Here is a 24,203-nt window from a genome sequence, read left to right on the forward strand (position 1 = left end):
CACTCCACTCTTTTTATGCTCCATAATATTATCAGTTTCTTTTTTAAATAATAAGTTCAGAAAAGCACTTTAAAAAATTCAGAGAACAGAAATCAACTAGCGCACAAAAAATTATTTAAGTGCAAGGCCCGGATGAAATTAGAAATTTGGTATTAAAACGCTAACGAATATCCGATGGGACAGTTAAACTCTCGCCTTTCGTAAATAAAAACCGACGCAAAACTTAACGAGTACCCGCCCGACAGTCTCGCGAAGACTATAAAAAATTATTTGTCAGCAAAGTAAACAAAAGGAGCTGGAATTACAAGGGAGAGTTTCAAAATTCGGAGGAATACTATCCGATCTGTATCGGGTTGAGCGTCGATGTCGACGTCTCCAGAGCTCCAAAAAGTTTCGAATTGTCATCCGGAGACAAGGGAAGACCAATCGGTATTCACTATTTTATGTCGCTTCTTTTTCTGTATGTTCTGTGAAGTGTTCGTTGTCCGATTTGTTCGTTAACCCACTGTATATGTTTTAAATTTTGAAAATAAATGTTTATTTGATTGATTTAAAAAATAGAGATAGATAATTGTTTTATTAAAACTTTAATACATTGTCTATGAATAAGTTATATAACTTTTAAAATTTATTTTTTTTAAAAAAATGTGCTCTAAAATGGTGGCAAACTTCCTTACACATCAAATTTACGTTGCGGAAAAGAATGTTTTACAGTTAAAATTGAGTATACTGGAAATAAATTAATATTAAAAGAGGTAGCATTTTATTTTTCATTTTTAGTAATTAAGCTGTTTTTCTAATTTCTCTATTTATTTTAAATTAACTCCATCAATTTCATAATTATATTTAATTAAAATTATCTTAGTGTATAATATAAACATAAAATAAACATGAATCAGATGCATGAATAAACTTGAATAATTTATGCTTTCAAATGTTTAAAAACTTCAATTTTGTATTTATATTAAAATTACGTACTATTTATTAAAGTGTTAAATAAAGTTTTATCTGTATTCTGTAAAGAGTTAATTAAAACATACTCTGTAATACAGGTCGAAATTGTTCCAAATTTGAAAGATATATTTTTTCATAAAATTCAGTCATATGTCATTGTATAAGGCTAATTATTTCTTTAAAAAATAAATACAATAACAATATTAAAACACTTGTTTTAAATGTATTTTTATTTTATTAATTTTTTTTTGTTTTTTTGTTTTTGTTTTTATAAGATTCATTCAGACTGTTTACGTATTTATTGTTTATTGAATAATTTGTGATTATTCGTTCGACTTTATTTTGTCAATATGCTAATTATACCGTTTTTATTCACTGTATAATGTTGATAGTTGCTCTGGATCTATCAATTTATAAATTACATAATTAACTGTATTATTAAAACAATGAAATCCAAAAACTATAATTTGATTGAAATTAAAATAGAATAAGATTCATTAGAATAATTAATTTTGTTTGTAATTTTTATATTTCCTTTATAAAAATTTAATCTTTGTTTGTCCTAAGTCCTATATAATAAGAAAATTCAATTATGGTAATAATCTTAATATAAAAATCAATATTTTAACTTTTCTTCTTTTTGTTTATTATGAAGTTGTCATAATGTATATTATTTCAAATAAAATAACTTAAGATTGCTTATCATTAAAAAAATACTGTTCTATAGTAAAAAGTAAGCGGAAAGTTTATTCTGTAAAATATTATTTAAGATTAATCCAAATACTCGAGAATTTAATAAAATATTGAATGGAAAAGTATTATAAAAAAGTATATTTCATTCTAATTTTAGTATGTAATTTAAAAGGAGTCAGATAAAATTTCAGTTAGTGTATTTAAAGTTTTCATTCAATAAAAAATTATTTACTTTAAATTATAAATGGTAAATATTGTTTATAGATTTAGATTCTTTTCATCTTCCTTCTTTGCCTGTTCTCTTTGCTTCTGTTAAATAACATTGACCTTATCATCCCCTAAATGTTTGTCTGAAGTAGTTAAATGCTGGCATCTTCCCAAGCGTGGGTCCTTGCCTGTCTCGATTAATACCAACTCAAATAATAAATTGTATAACTTATAAATTACCACAATAAATGAAGACGGTACAAAATAATGCATTTAAATTTAAGATTTATTTGAAAAATAATAATTTTTTAATCTTTGTTTTGTATTCTAATTTATTAATTGATAGGATTGATTTTATTTAATTGCAACTTTTGATCCTTTTTGTTTAATCTGTAAATTTGAATTCTATTGTGCTGATCCATTTCAAACAGTAGATCTTGGTATCCATACTTAAAATAACCAAGCTGCTGAGTCGTTAGTATATTGGATCGAATAACTACAACCAAGTAAGGAAGTGATGGCCCGGGCCAAGGCGACCTGTTCTGAGGCTCTCGATGATAAGCTTCGTTCATCTAACATTACAAATTCAGCGGATAAAACTTACGAAATTGTTAGGAATAAAATATTCTACAAATTCAATTCCTGGAGAGTTCAATATCCACGTGGTCTATTTCTCACGATCGCTTCTGCACTGCGTCAAGGTCATTCAACAACTACTCTACCATTCTGTGTGCATTATTTGCTTTGTATGCTCGATGTCGACTGAGATTATTCGTTGAGATGTGAAATGAATGATAACGATTCTGTAATTATACTATTATCTGCGATGTACTTAGAGAATGAAGATTATTGATTTTATATAAATTCTTAAGCTTTTGTTTATATATCTTTGAAGAAATCTGAATAAATATAAGAAATGTAACAGAATAATATAATGTTGTTATATTAATTTTACCTTAATAATAATAATAGTTTTCAGTTTAGGAAACTAAATAATTACATCAAAATTGCAAAATACAAAACGCTACTGAAATAATGGAAGCAAAAGAAACAAATTCAAAATTTTGTTATATAAAATTCATATTTATTTAACTACAAAATAGATCTTTTGCTATTTAAACTTTTAAAAATAGACTTAAATATTTAGCATTTTATCCTTGGATATTTCTAAATGCAATATTATTTATTTTTGATTTTATTGACGTAACATATCCATATGTTGTTATGTAAACATCATAACACGAAATTTACCTTTTAATTAACGTACGGTAAAGTATTTTTTATCTATGAATTACTAAATATTAATTAAATATCTTAATATTTATTTATTTTTATATAAAGATATTAATTTAAGTAAAATCTAATATTAATATAGGCCTATTAAGTAAATCCGTTACAACTTTCATTCATGTATTTTTCAGATTTTGAATAATTAACTAATCCAATTGAAATTTCATATCATAAATCAGATTTTTTCACTAAGAATCGACATTATAATTTTAACATTTTGAAACGGTTTATTAACATCGCGCATATTTCTATTATTAATATACATTTTTCAATCACATTAATATCAAGAATGACTATGATATAACTTTTACAATCTATCTTGTTAGAAGAGCTAATTAATTTATAATTTATAGATATATAGTGGTAGTTCAGAAATACAGTTTAAAATAACTCTGCTAGTTAAGAATATTTAAATGATAAGATTTTTACATTAAGACGTTTTAGGCCTCTAAATTTTTAAAACATTTTGTTAATTAGACAATTTCAGGTAGTCATTTTCTATATAAGATAGGCCTATACTTTTGACATACAATCATTTTTAATATTTTTACAAATAATATATTTCTGAAAATATATATTAAGTATATTTACCCAGAGGATGAGTATGAGAGTTTTGACTTTTGTATAAAGTTTCATTAACTACAAAATAGATCTTTTGCTATTCTTTTGTTAATCTATGAATAAGCATAGTAATTGTTTCCTTTTATAATACAAAGTATAGTGTAATGTTGCATATACAATTTTACTTGTTAATCCTTGATAACGTCATATTACAAAATTATTTAAATAAATTATATGCTTTCTGCATGCATGACAGAATGCATAGCGAAGAGGGCTTCTGAACACATGTTATACTAAATCTAAATCCAGTAGTATGAAATAAGAACTAATAGAAATAAGAACACCGTAACGATATTCAGGAGATGCCAGACAAAACAAAAAAAAAAAAAAAAAAAATTTAACATTAACTAAAAGCGAATACTCTCTCCTTAAAGCCTTTCTCCTCTCCTTCATGCTCTCCTACGAACTTCGTAACACGGACTTTCGTTCATTCCCCAAAAGTAATAGCACTCATTAAATAATTTGATAAAAATAGATTGATTTAATTTACTTGATAAATTATATAATTGAATGAATTATTTTGTATTTACTATTTTTATATATAAAGCAAGTTAAATAATATAGAAGAATTGCATAAAACCTTATGTCAATATCAGTTCGTATCGATCTCGTGAGACATCAATGCACTATGAAGAGTTTATCATAGTTTTATTTATTATAAGTGGGTTTGATTCTGATTGAGATCGCTTAGCATAGAGGATAAATAGAAAAATGAAATTTTGATCTAATCTAAACAAAGGATCAAGAAAGTAAAAATTAAATTCAAACTTTGAATCTTTATAACAGTAGAAAATCTCACCCCATCATTTAGACTCATCTGATCGATAAATAAATAAAAAGACAAGTTAATTCTCTGTAGCATTACTTTCGATACTATTTCTAAATTTCTTTCATCATCCACGGTCAGAGAACAAGACCATTATTTCGAAACGTGAAAACTATTTCTTTCCATTATGTTTTTCGACTCTATCAAGGTCTTCAGTTGGGTAATTCTAGCTCAAATCTTTTATATTATTTTTGAAGAATTGTAGAATTAAGGATTCCTCCTCATATATATGATTAAATTCATAAAACAGATCGTAAGGAGTTTTAAATGTATTTATTAGGAATATTGGTGGAATTTAAAATGTACTCCTTTATATAAAAATATTTTTCAAATTGTAAATAAAAACTTAGAACTAAAACTAACTGAAAATAAACCCAATAGTCAGAAATACTTATGAAAACTTTATTTTACTTTTCCAATGTCTTAAAATAATCATTTCATTCTTTGACTGTAGATAATAGAGATAGAAATACAGTAGTATCGAAAATACGAATTTGAGACTTAAATGTTTCTATTGGATTTAATTTATTTACAACTTATATTTTAAATGTTGAAATATTGAAAATATTATTTTATGTTAAAATAAAAGCAAGAAAAATGAAAATAAATATTAAAAGAGCTGACCTAACTAACGATGATTTAACCCGTTCGAATGGGGTTTTGGCACTTTACATTACCTTCTAAAAAATTTAGCTAAACAGAAGCATTTGCTTTCGGTCACTCAATATACATTGAGATATTTTAAATTATTAAAGAATTATTAAAATTATTGAAGAGAAATGTAAAGAAAATTTGAAAAGAAAAACATCTTATTCTTATTGTGACTTCATAGTAGCCTATAAGAAAATTTTGGATAGGCCAATATATTAATCATTTCACCGAATGAAATTATAATAGAAAGCAAAGTAAAAAATTTCGTAAATTATACTTTTCTTTTGGAATTTTAAATTTTTTTCTGTTTCCTGAATATATGTACTGTAGGGTGATAATTTTTATGAGTACATTTTACAAACTGTCGGTCTATTAATTTCAAAACTTTCAAAATCTTTAACTTTCATGGGGCACTTTCAAATCCTGATAGCGCACTATCAGGATTTGAAAGTGTGCCAAATTTCGACTTGCACGGTTAATTTAGACTGTCGTGTATGTATCGTATTAGATGCGTCTGCAGTGCAACAGAAAAAACAAATCTTTAACTTTCTTTTATTTTGTGTTTCGAGTTGAAATAGCCAACGAAGTGCCGGAAATCAAAATTTTAAAACTATGTAGATTAAACTCTACATTAAATCATATATTTTTTTTCAAACAACAAAAGCCCAAAATAACAAAAGCATTAAAAACTTTTTTGGCGCGCACATCAATTGGTAAAGTGGTTGATTTATTGAATAAGTCAATTTATTGATTAAATTAATATATTAAAATTTTTATTTCTACAATTTCTATTTTTATTCTCAAAATTTTTTTATTATTACATTAATTAAAATTAATGTTCACAACCCACCCACCCAGCCACGCGGTACGATAATAGACTATTGTAATAGAGGGTTTGGGTCGAATCTGATCCATATTCCCATAATTTATTAAGAATATAAATCGGGGCGCTGTCCCCTTTATTTATTCATCGTTAATGGACGATCCTATTGTGTCAAGCTGTCCATACTGAGCAAAATTGTTTTTATAGGATTACCAAATGGTTATCCAAAAAAACATGCCCTTTATTTTAACATTAAAAATGTTCTCCCTCTTTTTTTATAAAACGTTCAAGAATTATGATTAAAATTAACTATGAGAATTAACTCGTAAATTTAACGTTTTTGGAATAAAAGATTAAATTCTTCAACTAATTATTTTTTTATTTTAAATCTATTCAAACACACACATATCCTTCAATTTAAAACAATTTGTTTTCCATTCATAATTTTTTTTTATCTGATAGACCTGATTAAATGTATTGTAGTACAGTACAATGTGGCGACTCTGCTGCTCTGTACCGGACCAATTATCCTGCAAACTTGCGAGCGGAAATAGTACAAATTTCTGGATTTTACAGTTTTCTGAACACGAGCTAAGTATATATCAATACTTAAAATATAAAATAAACAAAGAAAAATAAAGAATAAAGTTGTATTTAAAAAATACAAATTAATACACTCTAAAACAAGGTCTGTTTGATTATTGTTAATTCTCTTAAAATATAGAATACCATGTATAGTATAAGATTAAGATGATTAAACGAGGTAATTTTTATCTTAAATAGAAATTGTTTCGTGCTATGCATACGTTACGGAAGCCGAAACAAAGCGGCCGCACGGCGAATTACACTCTCCAAATTCAAAATTAGCCAGTTTCAAAAATAGCAGATTTTCTGGTAATTTCGAATTTCTGAAAACGGATATAGTCCGTTACTGTATTATACCATTTAGTAACCTTAGTCCGGTAAGCCTAGGATCTAAAGCAGATCCGATTGTCATACAATTTCATAGACGATAGTGACCGTCTTAATTGAGTTATTTAATTACTCCAAGATTCTGTGGTATGTATAGGCCGTTACGGTTCTATATGCATTTTGTGATGCGTGGCATCTTCTGTGACACAAGATTCTCCGTGGACTTCGGAACAACAGGATGTTAGATTTCTTAATTCTCTCTCGCTGGTAGATAGGAGCTATCGATATCGTATTACGTTTTGACATAATTTCAATCATTTTAGCACAGTTTAATTTTAGTAAAATCAATTACGTCGAAATTTATTCGTTTATATTAAATAGTAACACATTATTCATTAGTGGTTTAACTTTAATACGACATTGAATAACTATTTGCACGAGTCGTATTAAACTATGTATTAAAAAGTTTTATCATATGGTTCCATATAAGTTAATAATTATAAACGTATTGCTAATAAATGAATGTTAATTTTTCTATTCTTATGTTTCTGTTTAGTTTATTCTTCTTATGCTGAAGCAGAATATAGTTTCATTAGCGAGGTTGAGGCCGAAGTTTTAAACGCGAAAACGTGTACGTCGGACGTTCAGCGCCGCTTTCCTGTAAGCCTAGAAATTTGACAATGGCGTTTGGAATGTCGAGCATGATTCCACTGACTTTCCAAACGCCATTATCAAACTTCTAGGCTTACAGGAAAGCGGCGCTGAACGTCCGACATACACGTTTTCGCGTTTAAAACTTCGGCCTCAACCTCGCTATTAATGCAGTTAAACTATAGAAAAATTTTATATTTTTAAATCCTCTCATTTCATTGTTCATCATTTAAAGCAAATGTTTCCAACCGTTTACATGTAGTGACCCTTTTAAAAAAATTTTTCTCATCGACTCCCTCGAATGATATATACTGTATATATATGTGTGTGTAATGTTATTTTAAATAACTTTTTATATTTGGAAAATTTTGTAAATGGCAGAGAATGTTTTCAAGAAATTTAAAATTATTATAATTTAAGTATTAAATATGCAGGTACTGTACAATACATAACTCATAACTGATTTGGTCTTCCTTTTAAATTTATATTGATTCCGTTGGGATCCTAATATTAAAGCATTTACACTCTTATTCTCTTATTCAGTATAAATTAAAAAAGATAAAACATAAAATAAATTGATATCAGAAAAATAAACAAACCCCGAAATTTTTTAGAAATCTCTTATTACTGTTCAATCAAAATCTGATACATTATCATTTATTTAAAAAATCATGCAAATCATAATGACAAATTCAAATTTAAACAAAACGTTTTCAAAAGCATTTTTAAAAAGGTAAAATAACGTTAAACATCAAATAATGAAAAAGTCGACACAATATTTTCTGCTAAGGTATTTACAACTTCTCTAATAAGACATAATGTCTCGGTGGGGCAATTAGAGAATTCTCTGAGCAAGAAGTTTTTTTGGATAATGTGTTTTTAACTAGATCTAACATATATAAGTAAGACGATAAATAGTGCAGTCTATGGTTGTTGTCTTTGAAAAAGTCGTTCAGACTTCGTCAAATTTGTGCATTATCTACGGTATTAACATCAACAGCTTTGCATCATTTGTTTTTCGAAATAGGTCACTGGTGAATGTTAAGTGAAACCTGAATTGTTCTAGTAGTTCTACCATCCGTGTCAAAGTCTAATAAGTTCTACCAACTTGGCATGTGATTTAACTTCGTGTAATGTATTAAAACAACTAATGACTATATTTAAATGTTACTGAGAGGGATAAAAATATATAATTTGAAAATGATCATAAGAAATGTAATTCAGATTATTTTTTGCTCTACTACTTTTTAGTTTTAATTTATAAATTGTTTAACTTTTTCCGGAAAAAAACTTGATATACAAATTGATTAATATAATGTGTAACTTATCTATTTCTAAATGGATTTGCCTTCTTCAATTTCTCATTTTGACATGTCCTTACGTTCAAGTGAAAGTGTAAATACTACATATTGTTATCGATTGAGATCTGTAACCTGTATTAGATAAAATAGTCAAATGTTACCATTTGGCAACTTTTCTCTCAATTTAATTCATGCATATTTAAGATTTTTAAAAATATTTAAATAAAACAATTATCGTCTACAAATTTTAATTACGTAAATGTATCAATGTGGAAATGTGAGAAAACATTTGTTTATGGTCGCTATTTAGAGCTTCATTGAAATTTATAAAAACAATCAGCTAAATGTATTACCTTTTTTAATGTTTACGACTATAAAAATCATTGTTTTTTTTAATAGTTCTTAAATCGATGCCGATAAAATTTAAAACTGATTATTAATTTAGTCAGTTATTAAATTATAGCACATCAAATGTTTCATCTAACAGTTTGCTGTTAGACTATTGTCAAACATGTCAGACACTTTACTGTCTGAAGTAATAGTACATTGAGCAAATTTACATTTTTGAATTAATAAATTCCATTTTTAATTGCGAAACTATAACAATTCAGAAAGAACAAATTAGTAAGAAATGTGTTATGATCTCTTCTGATTTATTTAACTGTTGAATCAATAAACATTATTTAAAATTATTAAGTTGTTCGATTAATTTCGATTAATCAATGTATCAAAAAGTTCATAAAAAATGTACTGAACAGGTAAATCGTATGAAGTAAAGTTATATAATTTATTTGTAAGATCTTCATATTATAATTCTAAATATTAATTCTATATATGTATACTCTTTTAAAACGTGTTTTTGGCTTTTTATAAGATTGTCTAGGCGCAAATATAATTTAAAATAATTAAAATTTGATTAATATATCAAAGATTAAAGAATCAAACTAAGTTTTTACAATATCCTTTGGTTATTGTTAATATTGGGAAGGAAATGATACAAAGCAATTTATAAAAGTAAAAGAAGTTATGATAAACAGTAAAAAGTAAATGTAAGAAATTTATAATTTACTCTGAGTTATTTTTTTAATGATATAAAAAATACGATACATTTTATCTTATTCTACATATACCTATATAGATATATTATATAAAATTAAAATAATAATACCATAGTTGTAATTATTAAATATATATCTATGTGGAAAACGAAATTATTAAATACAAAAATAAAATAAAGTTATGTAATATCAAACATTTATATATATATATATATAAATGAAAAGGTTGAAATTAGAATAAGTTAATTTTGCAAAATTAACCTATTCTAATCTATTCTAATTTTAATCTTTACAAAATTATGGTGAGAAAAAAAAAAAATTTGTTCTGAAATCACAGAACAGACGTTTTGGCTTGCTTAACAATATTGGGAAATACATTTTAAAAATAGTGTAATGAAATGTATCTATTTTAGCCAGAAGCCAGAAGTTTGTTATTATATAGCAGACGTTTTCTTTATTTCAGATATAAGTCGATGTATTAAATCTAATGCTTTTATATTTAATTCAAAAAAGGAATGACAATTGTAACTTCACTAATAACTTTTCATATTATTGAAACTTTCAGATAGTGCAAGTTTTTGATCGATTACGATAAAATTAATAATTGTACTATAAACAGAATTCAAATCCAATTATAAATAAAATTATAGATATATAAGAATCAGATTACAAATAGTGGAATTATATATAAAGTACAATAAAATTGAAGCTCTATCGTTGCTTTATAGTTTAGTAACTGCATAAAAACGACGAATTATAAATCAATACGATAGATAATTTTTTTTATTTTGGTGTTAATAATGGAAATAAACATAAGATTTTCTAGAAATGTATCAAAATACTTTTTTAATAATGAAAAATTACCAAATTTACTATCAGAGTATCAACTTCAGAGTACACTATTTCGTCGATTAAACTCGGGGATTTATTTTTAAAGCGTACCCGGGGTTTTTTCGAGGCTGAGGTAATAAACTCATCTCCTCTTGCAACGTAATAAACCTTGCAAGAAGAGACTAGTAGGTAAAAATTGAAAGAAATTTTAATTACTTGTGTATTTTCGGAATTATCAAAACAGTTTTTTGACTGAATTTACAGGTTACAGCTACATTTATAATAATTAGTTTTCATAGTTAATCCGATTCAACTTCTTCTGATTCCGTTGTACATTGTCGATCGTAACTGTTTCGATGTCATTGTAGGAATCAAAACTTGACTATCATCTTCTGCTTCAAACTCACCGTCTCGAATTCGAATTTTCCTAATTACCATTCGGTTAATAAGCTATCTTCATCGTGACTTTCCTACGCTCAATATTCGACAATATAATTTTATTTACAAAAATGTTCCAGTGAACGTTGTAATAGAAAGCGTTGTCCGAAAGTAGACTATTTGAACAGGTAGAATTTTAGTTAAAATTTCTTACCTGTTATTCTAAACTACACTGCCCTATACAGTGCAACGCTTCAACATGTTTCCTATGCTTTTCAACCCGGGGTTTATTTTTTACATCAACTTTATTCCCCAGAGTTTTTTTAATCCTGGGGGTTTAATAGAGTAAATGCGGTATATATTTCTGTATTTTTACGGTTCTTTTTACATATTTAATAAAATCTAAATTATTTATATTTATCGATTTGTTGTATAGCGACCAGATGGTCATGCAGTAAGGTATAGCCTACTCATGAGAATTCGGGATGAATCCAATCCATACCGCAAAACTTATTATGTGTAATACGAATGGGGATGTACCATCTCTTGCGCATGCTGGCTGAGATGATAACTGTATCAGTATACCACTCTAGATATCCGAATTCGAGTCTGAATTGGAGCCTCCAAAAAATTTTCAGCAATGGTTTGATCCGTATATGTCTGACTCTTTTCCTCACCATCCGGTCGTCTATGTTATAAGCCGAGTCGATGATGAACATGGAAAAAGCACTTTTAGTGATACGGGACGGAAATAGTATTAATACTATTTCAGTCTTATTACAAGCCGAATCATAATTTTTATTTTTGACTCTGTCCTGTGGGCATTAGGAAAGCCTTTTTTCCATGCCTATTAAGACTTGTCAGGTTCTCAACGGGAACGACCAGGTAGGGAGGGACTGACATATGTGAAATGACCGCCCATGAAAAATTCCTGGGATTGCTTGATAAGGTGATCCCTCAATAATTCGATCCCACGTCTTCTAGAGCAGTAGGCTGACGCGGAGGCGGTTAAGAAATCTCCATCATGGATTTAGACAGCTTCACAACAGCCCAGCGCAGAGCGCTGCTGCACATCGCCAAGGGCTACAACACCTGCCCTACCAACAGTCTGCAAGTTATTGCCAAAAACCCACCCATAAATCTTGCTATTAATATGTTATCCAACAAAGTGAAAGTTGATGCAGCGTAATAGTCCCAACATCGATTTTATCTGTATTACGGCCAATTCAATTGAAATTTTTACGCCCCTCCATGCTTCTGTAAACCCTACCCTCATCAAGCACCGCATAACAGCTTCAGCCACCAACAACTGTTTTAACGTATTTACGGATGGTTCTAAATCCTCTGTGGGTACTGGTTGCAGTTTGTTGTCTATCAAAATGACCTTGAAATTTTCTTCAAGCGGTTACGGTTACGGTTACATTCTCACTGCAGTTTATTTCAAGCTGAGCTAATTGGCATTCTGCGTGCTATACAATGGACAGATCTGAACCACAATAATCAGTACTTTTCTATCTTTACCGACGGTCAGTCTGCTACCAGGATTATTCATAGTCATTCTCTCCACCCTGTTACCAATAACATTCATAGCATCATTGTAAACTCCAACAACAGCTACTCCGTTATCTGGACTAAGGCTCACATTGGCACCATTGGCAATGAGCATGCAGATTTCTTGGCGAAGTCTGCTGCTGCTGACCCGGAGGTAGAGGAGACTTACGATAAATTACCTCCTCCTTATAGCCTCCTTCTTATAGACGGCCGGATGGCCGAGCGGTCTAGGTGGCAGCATACCGCTCTGGGGGACCCAGGTTCGAATCCCGACGGGTCGAAAAATCCCCAGGAATTTTTTGGAAGATGGTCCGTCCGGATATGTCGGGTCCGTCCCTCACCACTCGGCCGTCCCATTGTGGGCCTGGCCGACCCATAATGGGCTTGCTTAAAGAGGCCCTCTTCAATGCCCACAAGGCGGAAAGAGTTTTTTAAAAAACCTCCTTCTTAAGTATATTCTTTGGGAAAACCTACTACATAAATGGCAACGTCAACGGGATATTAATCACAATTCTACTTGTTACCGGTTCTTCCCTATTATCAAGGATCTGTTCAACACCACCTGGAACATACCGGATTTCACTACAACCCAATTCTTCACTGGTCACGGCCGCTTCTTCAACCACCTTCACAAGCACTCTTCATAATAATAATCTCTGCACCATCAGCGATCTTCCCGATACTCTGCTGCACTATATCTTCCATTGTCCCATGCTCTGCACGCTTCGCCAGTTCTTGAGGCTCGCCATCTTGGATAAGGGGGAGAGTTGGCCGTGCGCGTGTAAGCATCTCATAAACGACGAGAACATTTATCCCTATTTCAAGCAATTAATTACCATGAAAAACAAGATCACTACTGTATCGCAGCTTAGTTCTCAATAGCTGTTTCTGTGTCGTCGACTGCCTTTGTTTTTTACTGTTGTAAATGCCTTATGTAAATACGCGTTGTGTGTTCTAAATTATATGTATTTCGCGCTCACCATCTGCATATAATGTATAAAATTTTGCCTGTCTATATACTTTTCACATGTATCCTCTCTTTTTACGATTATTACTTATTGTACGCGGTGTTCTGCACTTGCATTTTATGTAATTTATCTATGTACCCTCTCCCAATCCATATTGTATCTGCTGCTATGCGGAACTAGGCGGCACATTTTGTGCCAAATAAAATAGATGAAATGATGATGATTATGATGATGATGAAGTGATAGCCTTACAATGGGATCACGAAATAATGAGAAACATGGAAAGATATATGATATCGAACCAATTCCTCACCAGGCGTTAAAAATAAATAATTTAATATCAGGTTTATGCAGTCGAAATTGAGAAATGTTCACGAACAAACTGAAATTTCACTATACAGCATGAACTGTTTTTGTAATATTAAAAGATAAATATTATTGTACTGTACATCTAGAACAACCTTTTTTGACCAGGGACCACTTTGATTTCATTGTTGTTAGCAGGGACCACAAGGTTTAAGAAAAATAAACTGTGTCAATCTAAAAATTAAGTTTAACCAAAACTTTTGTGAAGCCCGAGCGATGCTCGAGCTCATATGTTAAAAATATATCAAAAAAAAAAAATGTCAAATCAAGGGATCAAGCTTTGATTCTGACGCTAGTAGAAATTGGAAGGAAACGTTAAATCGGGAAATATTAAAAATTATTAATCGAGAGAAAAATGTCTTTTTTTTTCTCCTTAAAAGGCGATGTAGCGCTGATATTATGTATCAGACTTATAAGAATTCGAGACAATTGAATACGAGCAGGGGTTTCGAGTTCTGATTAAATTCCCTTGATCAGAATAAAACACAGTGTCGAATTTAAACCTTTAATAGCTCGAAACGGTCGGTCGTCTGCCTAGAGACAGGAAACCGACCAATCAGGAGCTGGAGATCCAGGGGAGAAAGATCTTATAAAAACCTGGATCTCAAGGGCAAAGCAGACTTGTCTCTGCCTCCCCTTGTGAAGACTTCTCCCAGACTTCTCGACTTCTTCCAGCCTCGAACCGAAGATTAATATCTGGACTCTCCCCTACGTTTACCAACCTGTTCCGGACATCGGGCTACTTTCATTTCATCCAGGGACTTCCGACCATCCTAGAAACTCCAACCGACCGCCCCGGGGCCAACGCTTCATTGTCCAGCAGTGCCATCGGAACAAGACACACTAGAGTGCGGACCATATTTTAGCTCTTGCGGACCACTGGTTGGGAACCGCTGATCTAGAAAGAAGAAATAATATCTTACATTTAGAATAGACAATAATACATTAATAATTTATGTTTATTATTTTGCGTTATTAATAATATATGAAACATAAATTATTAATGTATTATTGTCTATTCTAAATGTAAGATACTATTTCTTCTTTCTAGATGTACAATAATATTTATCTTTTAATATTATAAAAACAGTTCACTAAGTACTATATAGTCAAATTTCAGTTTGTTCGTGAACATTTCTCAATTTCTACTGCATAAACCCGATATTAAATTATATATATATAATATAATATATTTAACATTATATATATATATAATATAATATATTTAACATTATATATATATATATATATAATGTTATACTAAAATTGTTTTATAGCTAAATAATTTTTTATCGTAATTTATTAGGGAGGTTGCGGCCGATGTTTTCATCGCGAAAACGTGAACGTCGGACTGAACGTCCGACGTTCACGTTTCAGCGCCGCCATCTTGTAAGCCTAGAAGTTTGACAATGGCGTTTGGAACGTCGAGCATGATTCCACTGACGTTCCAAACGCCATTGTCAAACTTCTAGGCTTACAGGAAAGCGGAGCTGAACGTCCGACGTTCACGGTTTCGCGATGAAAACGTCGGCCGCAACCTCTCTATTAATGATAAATTAGCAACGTCAAGAAGTTAACTTTTTTAAATGCATGCTATAAAACACAATTTGTTAAGTCTAATTTAAATATATCTAAAAGTTTTACATTCGACTACTGTATTTTTAATATTAACACATTAAAAATTTATTACAAAATACTTTGTACAAACTTCCAATCTTTTTTTTTTTTTTTTTTTACATTAATTAATTAGACTAACTATTGAACTGATTATATAGATTTAAGACTTTTGTCCAAATTATAAAATAACAATTTTAGAGTGTAATTCTACAAGATCAATTAGAGAAATGACGATTAGATCTAAGATTTATAAATATCCGCTTTTACCTAGATTTAAGCCACTGCTTTTGGCCTGAAATAATTTGTTCAAATGCGAAGATTAATATCACATGATGGTCAGGTTTAGAATAATCGCATTTCCATAACTAATCCATTCCTTTAAAAAGATAATTACCTTTTAAATCTGATAAAATAACCAAATATTCGTTAACTGATTAAGTAATAAGTATCGATTTAGAAATAATTATATTAATTTGAATTTTGAACTAATTGTCATTTTATTTATGCTTTATATATAATTAAGTTATATATATAGTATTCGTATAACGAATATAAACGAATACTAAATACTTTTGGCCCTAAATGACAGCCATTTAACTTAATATCAATATATAAATATTAAATTTTTATTGAATTCGAATCGAATGATTTCACGTTTCTCTAAAATCACTCTAATGATATACTGTAATATGTAATGTTTTAATAAATTTTTACGATAAGAGTTTTAAAACTATTTTACTTCAGAGATGCTTTAAAAATGCTAGACGAAAAACAGTCTTTCTTATGAATTGTTTTTTTTTCGATTTTACACATTTTCCATTAGAATAAATCGTCCATAAATACAATGGAATGTTAGGATGTAATCGATTTTTACACATGCAATACTGATTCACTTTTAAAATACAATGAAAATGATATCTTATTCCAAATAAAGAACGTAGACTAGCAGGATTTCGTAGTATCAGGCTTTATAGGTGAAATTTAGACATTTTGAAAAAAACTTCATTGACAAGTAACTCAACAACAATTACAGTTTATTCTCGTAGGTAATTACCATCAATATCAATCCCATCTTGACACCTTTTCTGCAAACTTTCAATCTCGTGAGCATCGTTCTCACATGGGTATTGTCATTGAACTGTATTGATAATATAGTTCGAAATATATGGTAATCAGTTAACGTCAACTCTGGGCTGTGAGGTAGATGAGGCAGAACTTACCAGCTCAGACTGACCGGTTTCTCTAAGATCATCTGTGCTGAGTGCTCTATTATTGTCGTGGTGGTATCAGACTGTCAATTTTTGGAGTATATGAGAACACTCAACTTGTTATGCTAATTCTCTGGTGGTCAACCGTGGATTATCGTCTATCAGTGCAGGAGAACGTCGTCATCAATAGTGGAATTCAGTTCAGCCTGGAGTTCAGTTCAGTCTGGAGTTCAGCTTGAAGCGAAAAATCTCCATCCTTGAATTTCTTGAGCCAATTGCAGCAAGTCTTCCTATTGATCGCGTCCTCGCCAAATGCTTTGCAGAAGATCTCGTGAGCCTTTGTTGCGTTATGGCAACTTGAAGTGAAAGAGTAACAGCATGCGAATGTGTTCTTTTAAAAGTCTAATATTATCAGGCATTGGTGGTGCGTCTATTTCCAATGAAATATGTGATGAAATGCCCTCTGGTTACTATCCACATCGAACGTTCTAGAACATTTTTTCTAGTCATTTCTAGAGAAAATCGAAACATCTAAATTTTACCTTTAGAACCTGATGGGGACGGGCGATAGTGTATCAATACTTTCCATCGATTGTTTTTCATTTCGATACTGTCGATAATCGATTGTTTTTCATTTCGATACTGTCGATAATCGATAGTTTTCGTGTGTATAGGATACGATTATTTCCGCGTTTAATCGAGTAAATATCCAGAAATTGACTAGAGCGCTTGCATAAACGTAATCGTTCTTCCTCGCTTAAGGGCACGTCTATACAATCACTATTCGCCAAATGCCGAGCAAACATTTAGCAAATACCGAGAAGTGCAAACGGTTTACTCGTGACGAATGTTCAGTATTCGCCGTTTCCCGATTTTTGTTGGTAAATTGTGCCGAATCAAAAAAAGTTAAATATTCGCCACCACGCATTCATATATTTTCTTGTTTTTGGTCATCACTATTGCTATTTTAGTTTTTTTAAAACTACATCTAATCTTTTATTTTTGAATTTAGTTTATATTTCCGATTTGGTTAATAGTTTTAAACTTATTTAATTTTTCTGTGATTTTTTTTTTCCAGAGGTATTTTTGCAATATGGTTTTTAAAATTTCTTTCTTGTTTACGTTGACGTTTTTCTGCTTTGGTGAATTGATACCATCCACCATCTTCTCTTGGGCTTTTTCCCATTAGAAGATATAAACTATTCGTAACTATAAAAGCAGCGGTACAAATTATTGTTTGAGAATTATCCATTTTCTAGATCTCAGACGAACATTCGTCATTCCCGCACCGATGCTCGGCAAATAATCGAATGTGTGTACCTGTGTGCTAGTTGAGTGACAAACAATTCGGCAAATAGTTTGGCGAAAGGCCAGTATTAATCATTTGGCGAACAGCGAATGTGTGGACGCGCCCTTACATATAATAGTCAACACGCTCAGTACATATTCTCTCAAGCATGCTGCCAGATAGTAAAGATAGTTACAGCCAAATTTGTTTAATTAAGATAGTAGTCTTAAATAGCCAGTTGTGATTATATAAATAACAAAACAGTAATGAAGTATTAATGTATTGTTTTATAAAATTCCTAAAATCGAACAGATAAATCCACAAAGAAAAATTTATATAAAGATAATTCCCGCTTTACGAATTTTTTAGAATAATATATCAAAAAAATCTATTGGAATATGATAGTGTTTTTCATCAAACATCCCATCAAGCGCGCTCACGAGTATATGCTCTTCAGTCTGCACACTTCCAATTCGCGTTGCTAATTTCGGTTTTTTTTTTCCCCGCTAAATCTAGAAGGAAGAAATTATGTTTTCTTCTTAGCATGAATTCTAGCTTTATTTCTCTTGTTACCAGATGAAAAAATTTTTAGTGACTGCATATTTTGACATTGAAGATGATGAGTTAAAAGAATTTTAAATTAAATATATGTTACTGTATTATTGTAACTACAACATATTTTCCTGCTGTTTTCATTTTGTATTGTAAATAAAATCATTGTTTATTTATGCATTAGTTATTTTATTATCTTTTATTTAACAATATTACGTTTTCATGAGAAAAAACTAGCTGTAAGGACGTTTATTGTATTTAAATTTTTTAACCGATATATCGAATTATCGATAATTTTCTTGTGTACATCGATACTGATTATCGACTAAAAAGTAAAGTATCGATATTTACAGAGGCGTTTCGTGGTGTCTAATATGGGTGTACTGATTAAGTTAATATTAATGTTTTCATCAAAACCAGCGTTAATCTTATAGGAAATGAAAACGATTCTATTACTGTTGAGTATCGCGCGCTCTCTTGTAACGGCACCCCCTATTACATACTACGAACCGCCACTGGACAGTTACGCGATCGATACCCATTGCTACTTCGCAGATTGATGATTGAATCAATTTGTAACATGAGTCAACGGTAGATGTCGCTGCGTCTGCTCAAGCTTTAAAAAGATTTTGCAGTTCAAGGTCATTGAATTATATGCATTTTATTATGAATTTGACATTTTGTTCAATATTTGTTAATGTTTTTCTAATATAATTTTAAATTTGTTTTGAATAAATTTTGCTTTTGTAATATTTAACTTTAACTTTACGTTATCTGATTTTTTTTTTCTGCGAAAGCGCGTAATTACTCAGTCTCGTATAACTATACAAAATATATTAATATATTTTTATAATTACAAAACAAATGTACTAATTCATCGGTTTGTACCACGAGATTCTTTTTTTTTTATTTATTTAAATTATTATCCAATGAGAAGCAACCTTATAGTTAATTTTATTTTGCGCCGCATGAGGCAGGACTGTGTTGTACGCATTTGCTCTTGCGTGGTGAGTGGAATTATTTGTAGTACGTGAAGTAATTCGGTATTTGTGTGACGATTTTATTTGTATTTCGGTTACAGTTATTATGAAGTGGATTAAGTTATCAGACGATGACTTTGAATTATTCGATAAAGATATTGATTGCGAGTGTGACGAATACATGCAGTCGCATCTTCAGCAATGGCAGCAGATGCATTTAGAACAAGGCCAGTCGTTTTGGTTACGTTTTCTTATAACATACAGATCATTCGTCTTGAAATGTGGATTTGCTACTGAGTTACGTAATGATGAGACTTTTCCTTTTTGCTCCAATAAACTAAGAAGATTAATTGACGAAGCGTGTGTTACCGTTCATAAGAAATTTATAGAAGGACAGTTTTCAAATGCTAAAAAGTTATTTGATGATATTGTTTCCATAATAAGAAGTAAGCATTTAATTCTATATCTATCGTCGGGATCACCTAAGCAAAATAGTAGATTTTACTGTAATGAGACGAAGAAATCGTGTAAACGTTTGTTTGGCGATCTTAATGGAAAAGGAGCTATTTGGCATGTAACTATATTTATTCCATTTTATGTGAAATTTGCAGGAGCTGTTTATAATATTTTTAAAACATGGTTTCAGGAAGAATCTTCAGAAAACACTCAACATAAAAGTTTATACTGGTTACCACCTTTAGAGTGGAATGAGAGTAATTATGAACCAGGCATTTTTGAACATTACCTTTTTATATACTGGGATAAAAAATTAACAGATATTTTGAATACAGATAATATATGCGAGATATTTTCTCGAGAAATATATAAAGATTCGTGTTATTTAGAAGATACTAGAAACTTTTGTATGTGTGAAAATAAAACTTTAGTTGATGATGATGATGATGATGATGATGATGATGCTGAAATAAAAAATATTCAAACAAAATTAATCAATAAACTTGTGCTCTCTAAATCTTGTAAATGCCCTAAAAGAAAAAAAGCAAAAGGACCATGTTGTCATAATTCTGCTGAGTTTTTTACTAATATTTTTAATATTTTTGAACGTCTTGACAAATTAGAATTAACAAAGGAAGAACTTTGCAAAAAACTTGATAAGAAAGCAAAAGTTAATGAATCTGAGAATGTGAATAGTGACAACTTGAAAATCAAACTGCCAAAAAAAGTAGAAAAACAATATAAAAGAGAAATGAAAAAAACTAAAATTTGTGATGAATATTATATTGAAAATGAAACAAAACATAAGGCTAATTTAAATTTATCAGGTAGCATTCCATTAACAGATTCTGAAGAAAATTCTGAAATGCTTACAATGAAAAATACTTTGTTATTTAATGAGAAATGCAATTTAGTTAATGTACAGACTGATGTCACCAACATTGATAAATTTCCAACACACAATGTTTTTAAAAATACCATTTGTTCAGATGAAAATGTATTTAACAAAAAGGAAGAAAAAGTACATAAAAATGTTCAAGTACAAGAAACTAATAATTTATCTCAAAGTTCAAAGACCTTTCAAATTAAGTCAGGCCTTGACTCTGATTATGAAACTACCTATGATGATGAAGTTGAAGCTAATACTTCAAAAGATAACTTTCTTACTTATAAAGAGAGAAATGATTTCAGTAATAAAGCAACTTTATCTGATATTGATGATGAAATTGATGAATTTTCAAAAGACTTAGAAGATATTAGTGATAATTTGGATACTATTGAAAAAAGTATTAAAGATAATGGAGGACTTGATATTGAAGGTTTTAAATTATTTTTAGAAACAGGAAGATTACTAATGAAAAGTAATTCTTCAAAAAATAATATTCAATTAAATAAAAATGTCCAAGATGTAAAACATGAAACATCTAAACTTCGTGTTTGTGCTCAATGTATGACCAAAGAACCAATACCTAAACTGTACAAAAAGTGTTCTAGATGTAAATCAGAAAAATTTTTAGTTCCTCGTTATTATTGTTCTAAAAAGTGCCAAGTAGAAGATTGGGAAGAATCGCATAGAGATGAACATCAGAGGGCTGTTAAGTTATAATATTTTAAGTTATCAATTCAGACATGTAATATAACCAGTCATTAAATCATTGTTTAATATTAAACAATGATAAAATTTATTTAAAAAATACGCAGAAAAAAATTTTAAGAAACAAAATTTGTAATTATAAATTGATTTAATGTATAATTTTTATAAATTAATAAAATAGTATGATTTTTATATTCATTTTGATTTTCTTGATTTGGATAAATATGTAATGTAAGTACAAGCACATTTTATTTACATAAATCATACAAACATTGGTATAATGTAAAAAAAAAAACTATTAAAAGAGGACAATATTTTTAGCATATTTTTACTTATATGAACTCTGCTGTTAGAATATTACAAAAATATTGGTTTTAATAAAACTAGCTTATATCTTATGAATTAATAATAAGCATAGTGAGTAAGGCTAGGTCTGTAGGCTTTCAGATATTCTGGCCTCTCTCCAGCACTTCAATCTTTCATCCTACTACAGCTCAAAGCCTGGCAGAATAGGTACTAGACCACAGTATATAGCCTGTACTTTATATTTTTGTAAAACAGTCTGTCTCCTTTCTTTTACATCTTCCCAGGTCCTAGGCACATGCATAATGTGTTTAATGGTGGTAACTAACAGCCCTGATAGTGAATTGTTCTTTTGTTCATTGAAGGTTTTTTCATTTCTTTGAGATAAAACTTTATATAAAAAAAAAATAATAATTGGCTAACTGATTATTGATTTAATGAAAATTAGTTGGAATTTAAATGCTGGGAGCCAAAGTGTTTGATAAAAAATTTAGAAATGTTCATAGAAAAATCGAAATTATATTCATTAATTAATGATGATTGAAATAAATTAATTTTAACTTGGAAAAGTTTTGTGAAGAAAATAAGCCAATTATTTTTCAATTAGAATAAAGGATTTTATGAATATAAATTATAGTTGTGTAGTTTCAAAGTGATTCAACCAAGTTATACAAAGTATGATTGTTCCATTTAATACAAATATTTTATGATTTTCAGTTTTTGACACAAGCCATGCATACATAGAATAATTCCAATAATAATCTTGTAAAAATCATTTCAATAAAATATGATGGCAAGTTGCATTATATATTGATAATATCTTTTTGTTGCCAAGAGAAATTTTTCATAAGTAGTGAGGGATGGGAATGTACTGTACATACACAAGCACATCAATATTAACTGACCATTTTTAGGTTAGACAACCAATGGTTAAAATTAATGTTTGCTATATGATTATTGTATCTTATTGCCTATGTATTATGAACATAACTACCCATATAATAAAGTGATTTTGTTTTGAATTTTTTTTAATGTTTTCTACCAAGATTGACCTAATTTACTCTGTAGATAGATTGAAAATAATATCTAAATACATAAACTCGGTATGAAATAAAAAAAAAAACTTTTAGGTTAAAAATATACAGTATACTGTATATTAAACATAATTGAGTAACAATAAATTTTTAAACGAAAATAAATTATTTATAAAGTGAAAACCCAAATTGTGTTCTCGCTAGGTTTTTTCCCCCATTCCGCTCTGTGAGCACTAAACGGAGCCGTTTCAATAATAACCAGTGTGGGTTCGGCTAGTCCACATGGGCACGGGACTTGACATATTCAGAACGAACTATCATTAAAAACTCTTGCAGTGGTTCGTCTAGATTCGATCCTGTTCCTTCAGATCGGTAGGCTAACACTAACGGCATCGGCTATCTGGTTGCATCGTTGTCTTCATAATCATCAAGAGAAGGATAAAATTTTGCAATTTTTTAGAAGCGGATTTCTTTTTTTCATCACTTTTTTCAAATTGTTTTTAGTTTGAAAAAACATAATAAATAAAAACATATGTTCAGAATTTGTTACTCTGAAAATTAGCAACCTGGTGATCAGTTATTTTCAAATTAGAATTTACAAAATGAACATCGTGTCAAGACGAATGTCAATTCGAACGTGGACCATTTCACGCGGCCCACGTCCGAATTGACATTGGGTACCATGGACCTGAGTTAGAATAAGACTTTTTAAAAATTTAATACAATAGACAGATAGTGTTTATATCTTGTTTATTAATTTATTTTTCTCATGTGAAATAGAACTCAAAATAAAGAACAGTCACTAAGCAAACAGCTCACCAGAAAATTTCCGATGGGCCAGTCCAGGAACGAGGTGTACTCGTAAATCGGGATAACGCTGTATATATATTGCAAAATGCACGATCAAAATATATAATAGGTTATATAAAATATATAAATATATATGTATAAATTTGTAAAAAAATTTAGTTACCGATTATTGATTTTTAAAACCAACAAGAAGACTAATGTAAGAAAAGTATATCGTAGACAAATATACTAAACTTTAGCAATATGATATTGTATTGTACATCACACTTGTGACAGTTAT

The 24,203-nt window shown here is 29.7% G+C and overlaps 2 protein-coding genes and 1 long non-coding RNA gene across 3 annotated transcripts in view; 2 read left to right on the forward strand and 1 right to left on the reverse strand.

Moving 5' to 3' along the window:
* The window catches only part of RyR (Ryanodine receptor), a 417,183-nt gene that overhangs the window by 10,053 nt on the left and 382,927 nt on the right, over positions 1-24,203 (forward strand).
* LOC136979862 (uncharacterized) overlaps positions 1-24,203 on the reverse strand; it is a 233,162-nt gene that overhangs the window by 269 nt on the left and 208,690 nt on the right. The gene's annotated exons all lie outside the window — the stretch shown is intronic.
* Positions 19,698-21,796, forward strand: LOC136979778 (uncharacterized). Its single transcript, XM_067275811.1, has one exon. It carries the CDS (start codon positions 19,833-19,835, stop codon positions 21,786-21,788), a length of 1,956 nt encoding a protein of 651 aa, XP_067131912.1. The 5' UTR covers positions 19,698-19,832; the 3' UTR covers positions 21,789-21,796.

Source organism: Centruroides vittatus, unplaced genomic scaffold, assembly GCF_030686945.1.
Source record: "Centruroides vittatus isolate TY-2023 unplaced genomic scaffold, ASM3068694v2 contig_1158, whole genome shotgun sequence".
NCBI lineage: Eukaryota > Metazoa > Arthropoda > Arachnida > Scorpiones > Buthidae > Centruroides > Centruroides vittatus.

What these genes read in the sequence shown, in the direction of transcription:
- LOC136979778 (XM_067275811.1), top strand. Translation starts at nt 19,833, where the DNA reads ATGAAGTGGATTAAGTTATCAGACGATGACTTTGAATTATTCGATAAA.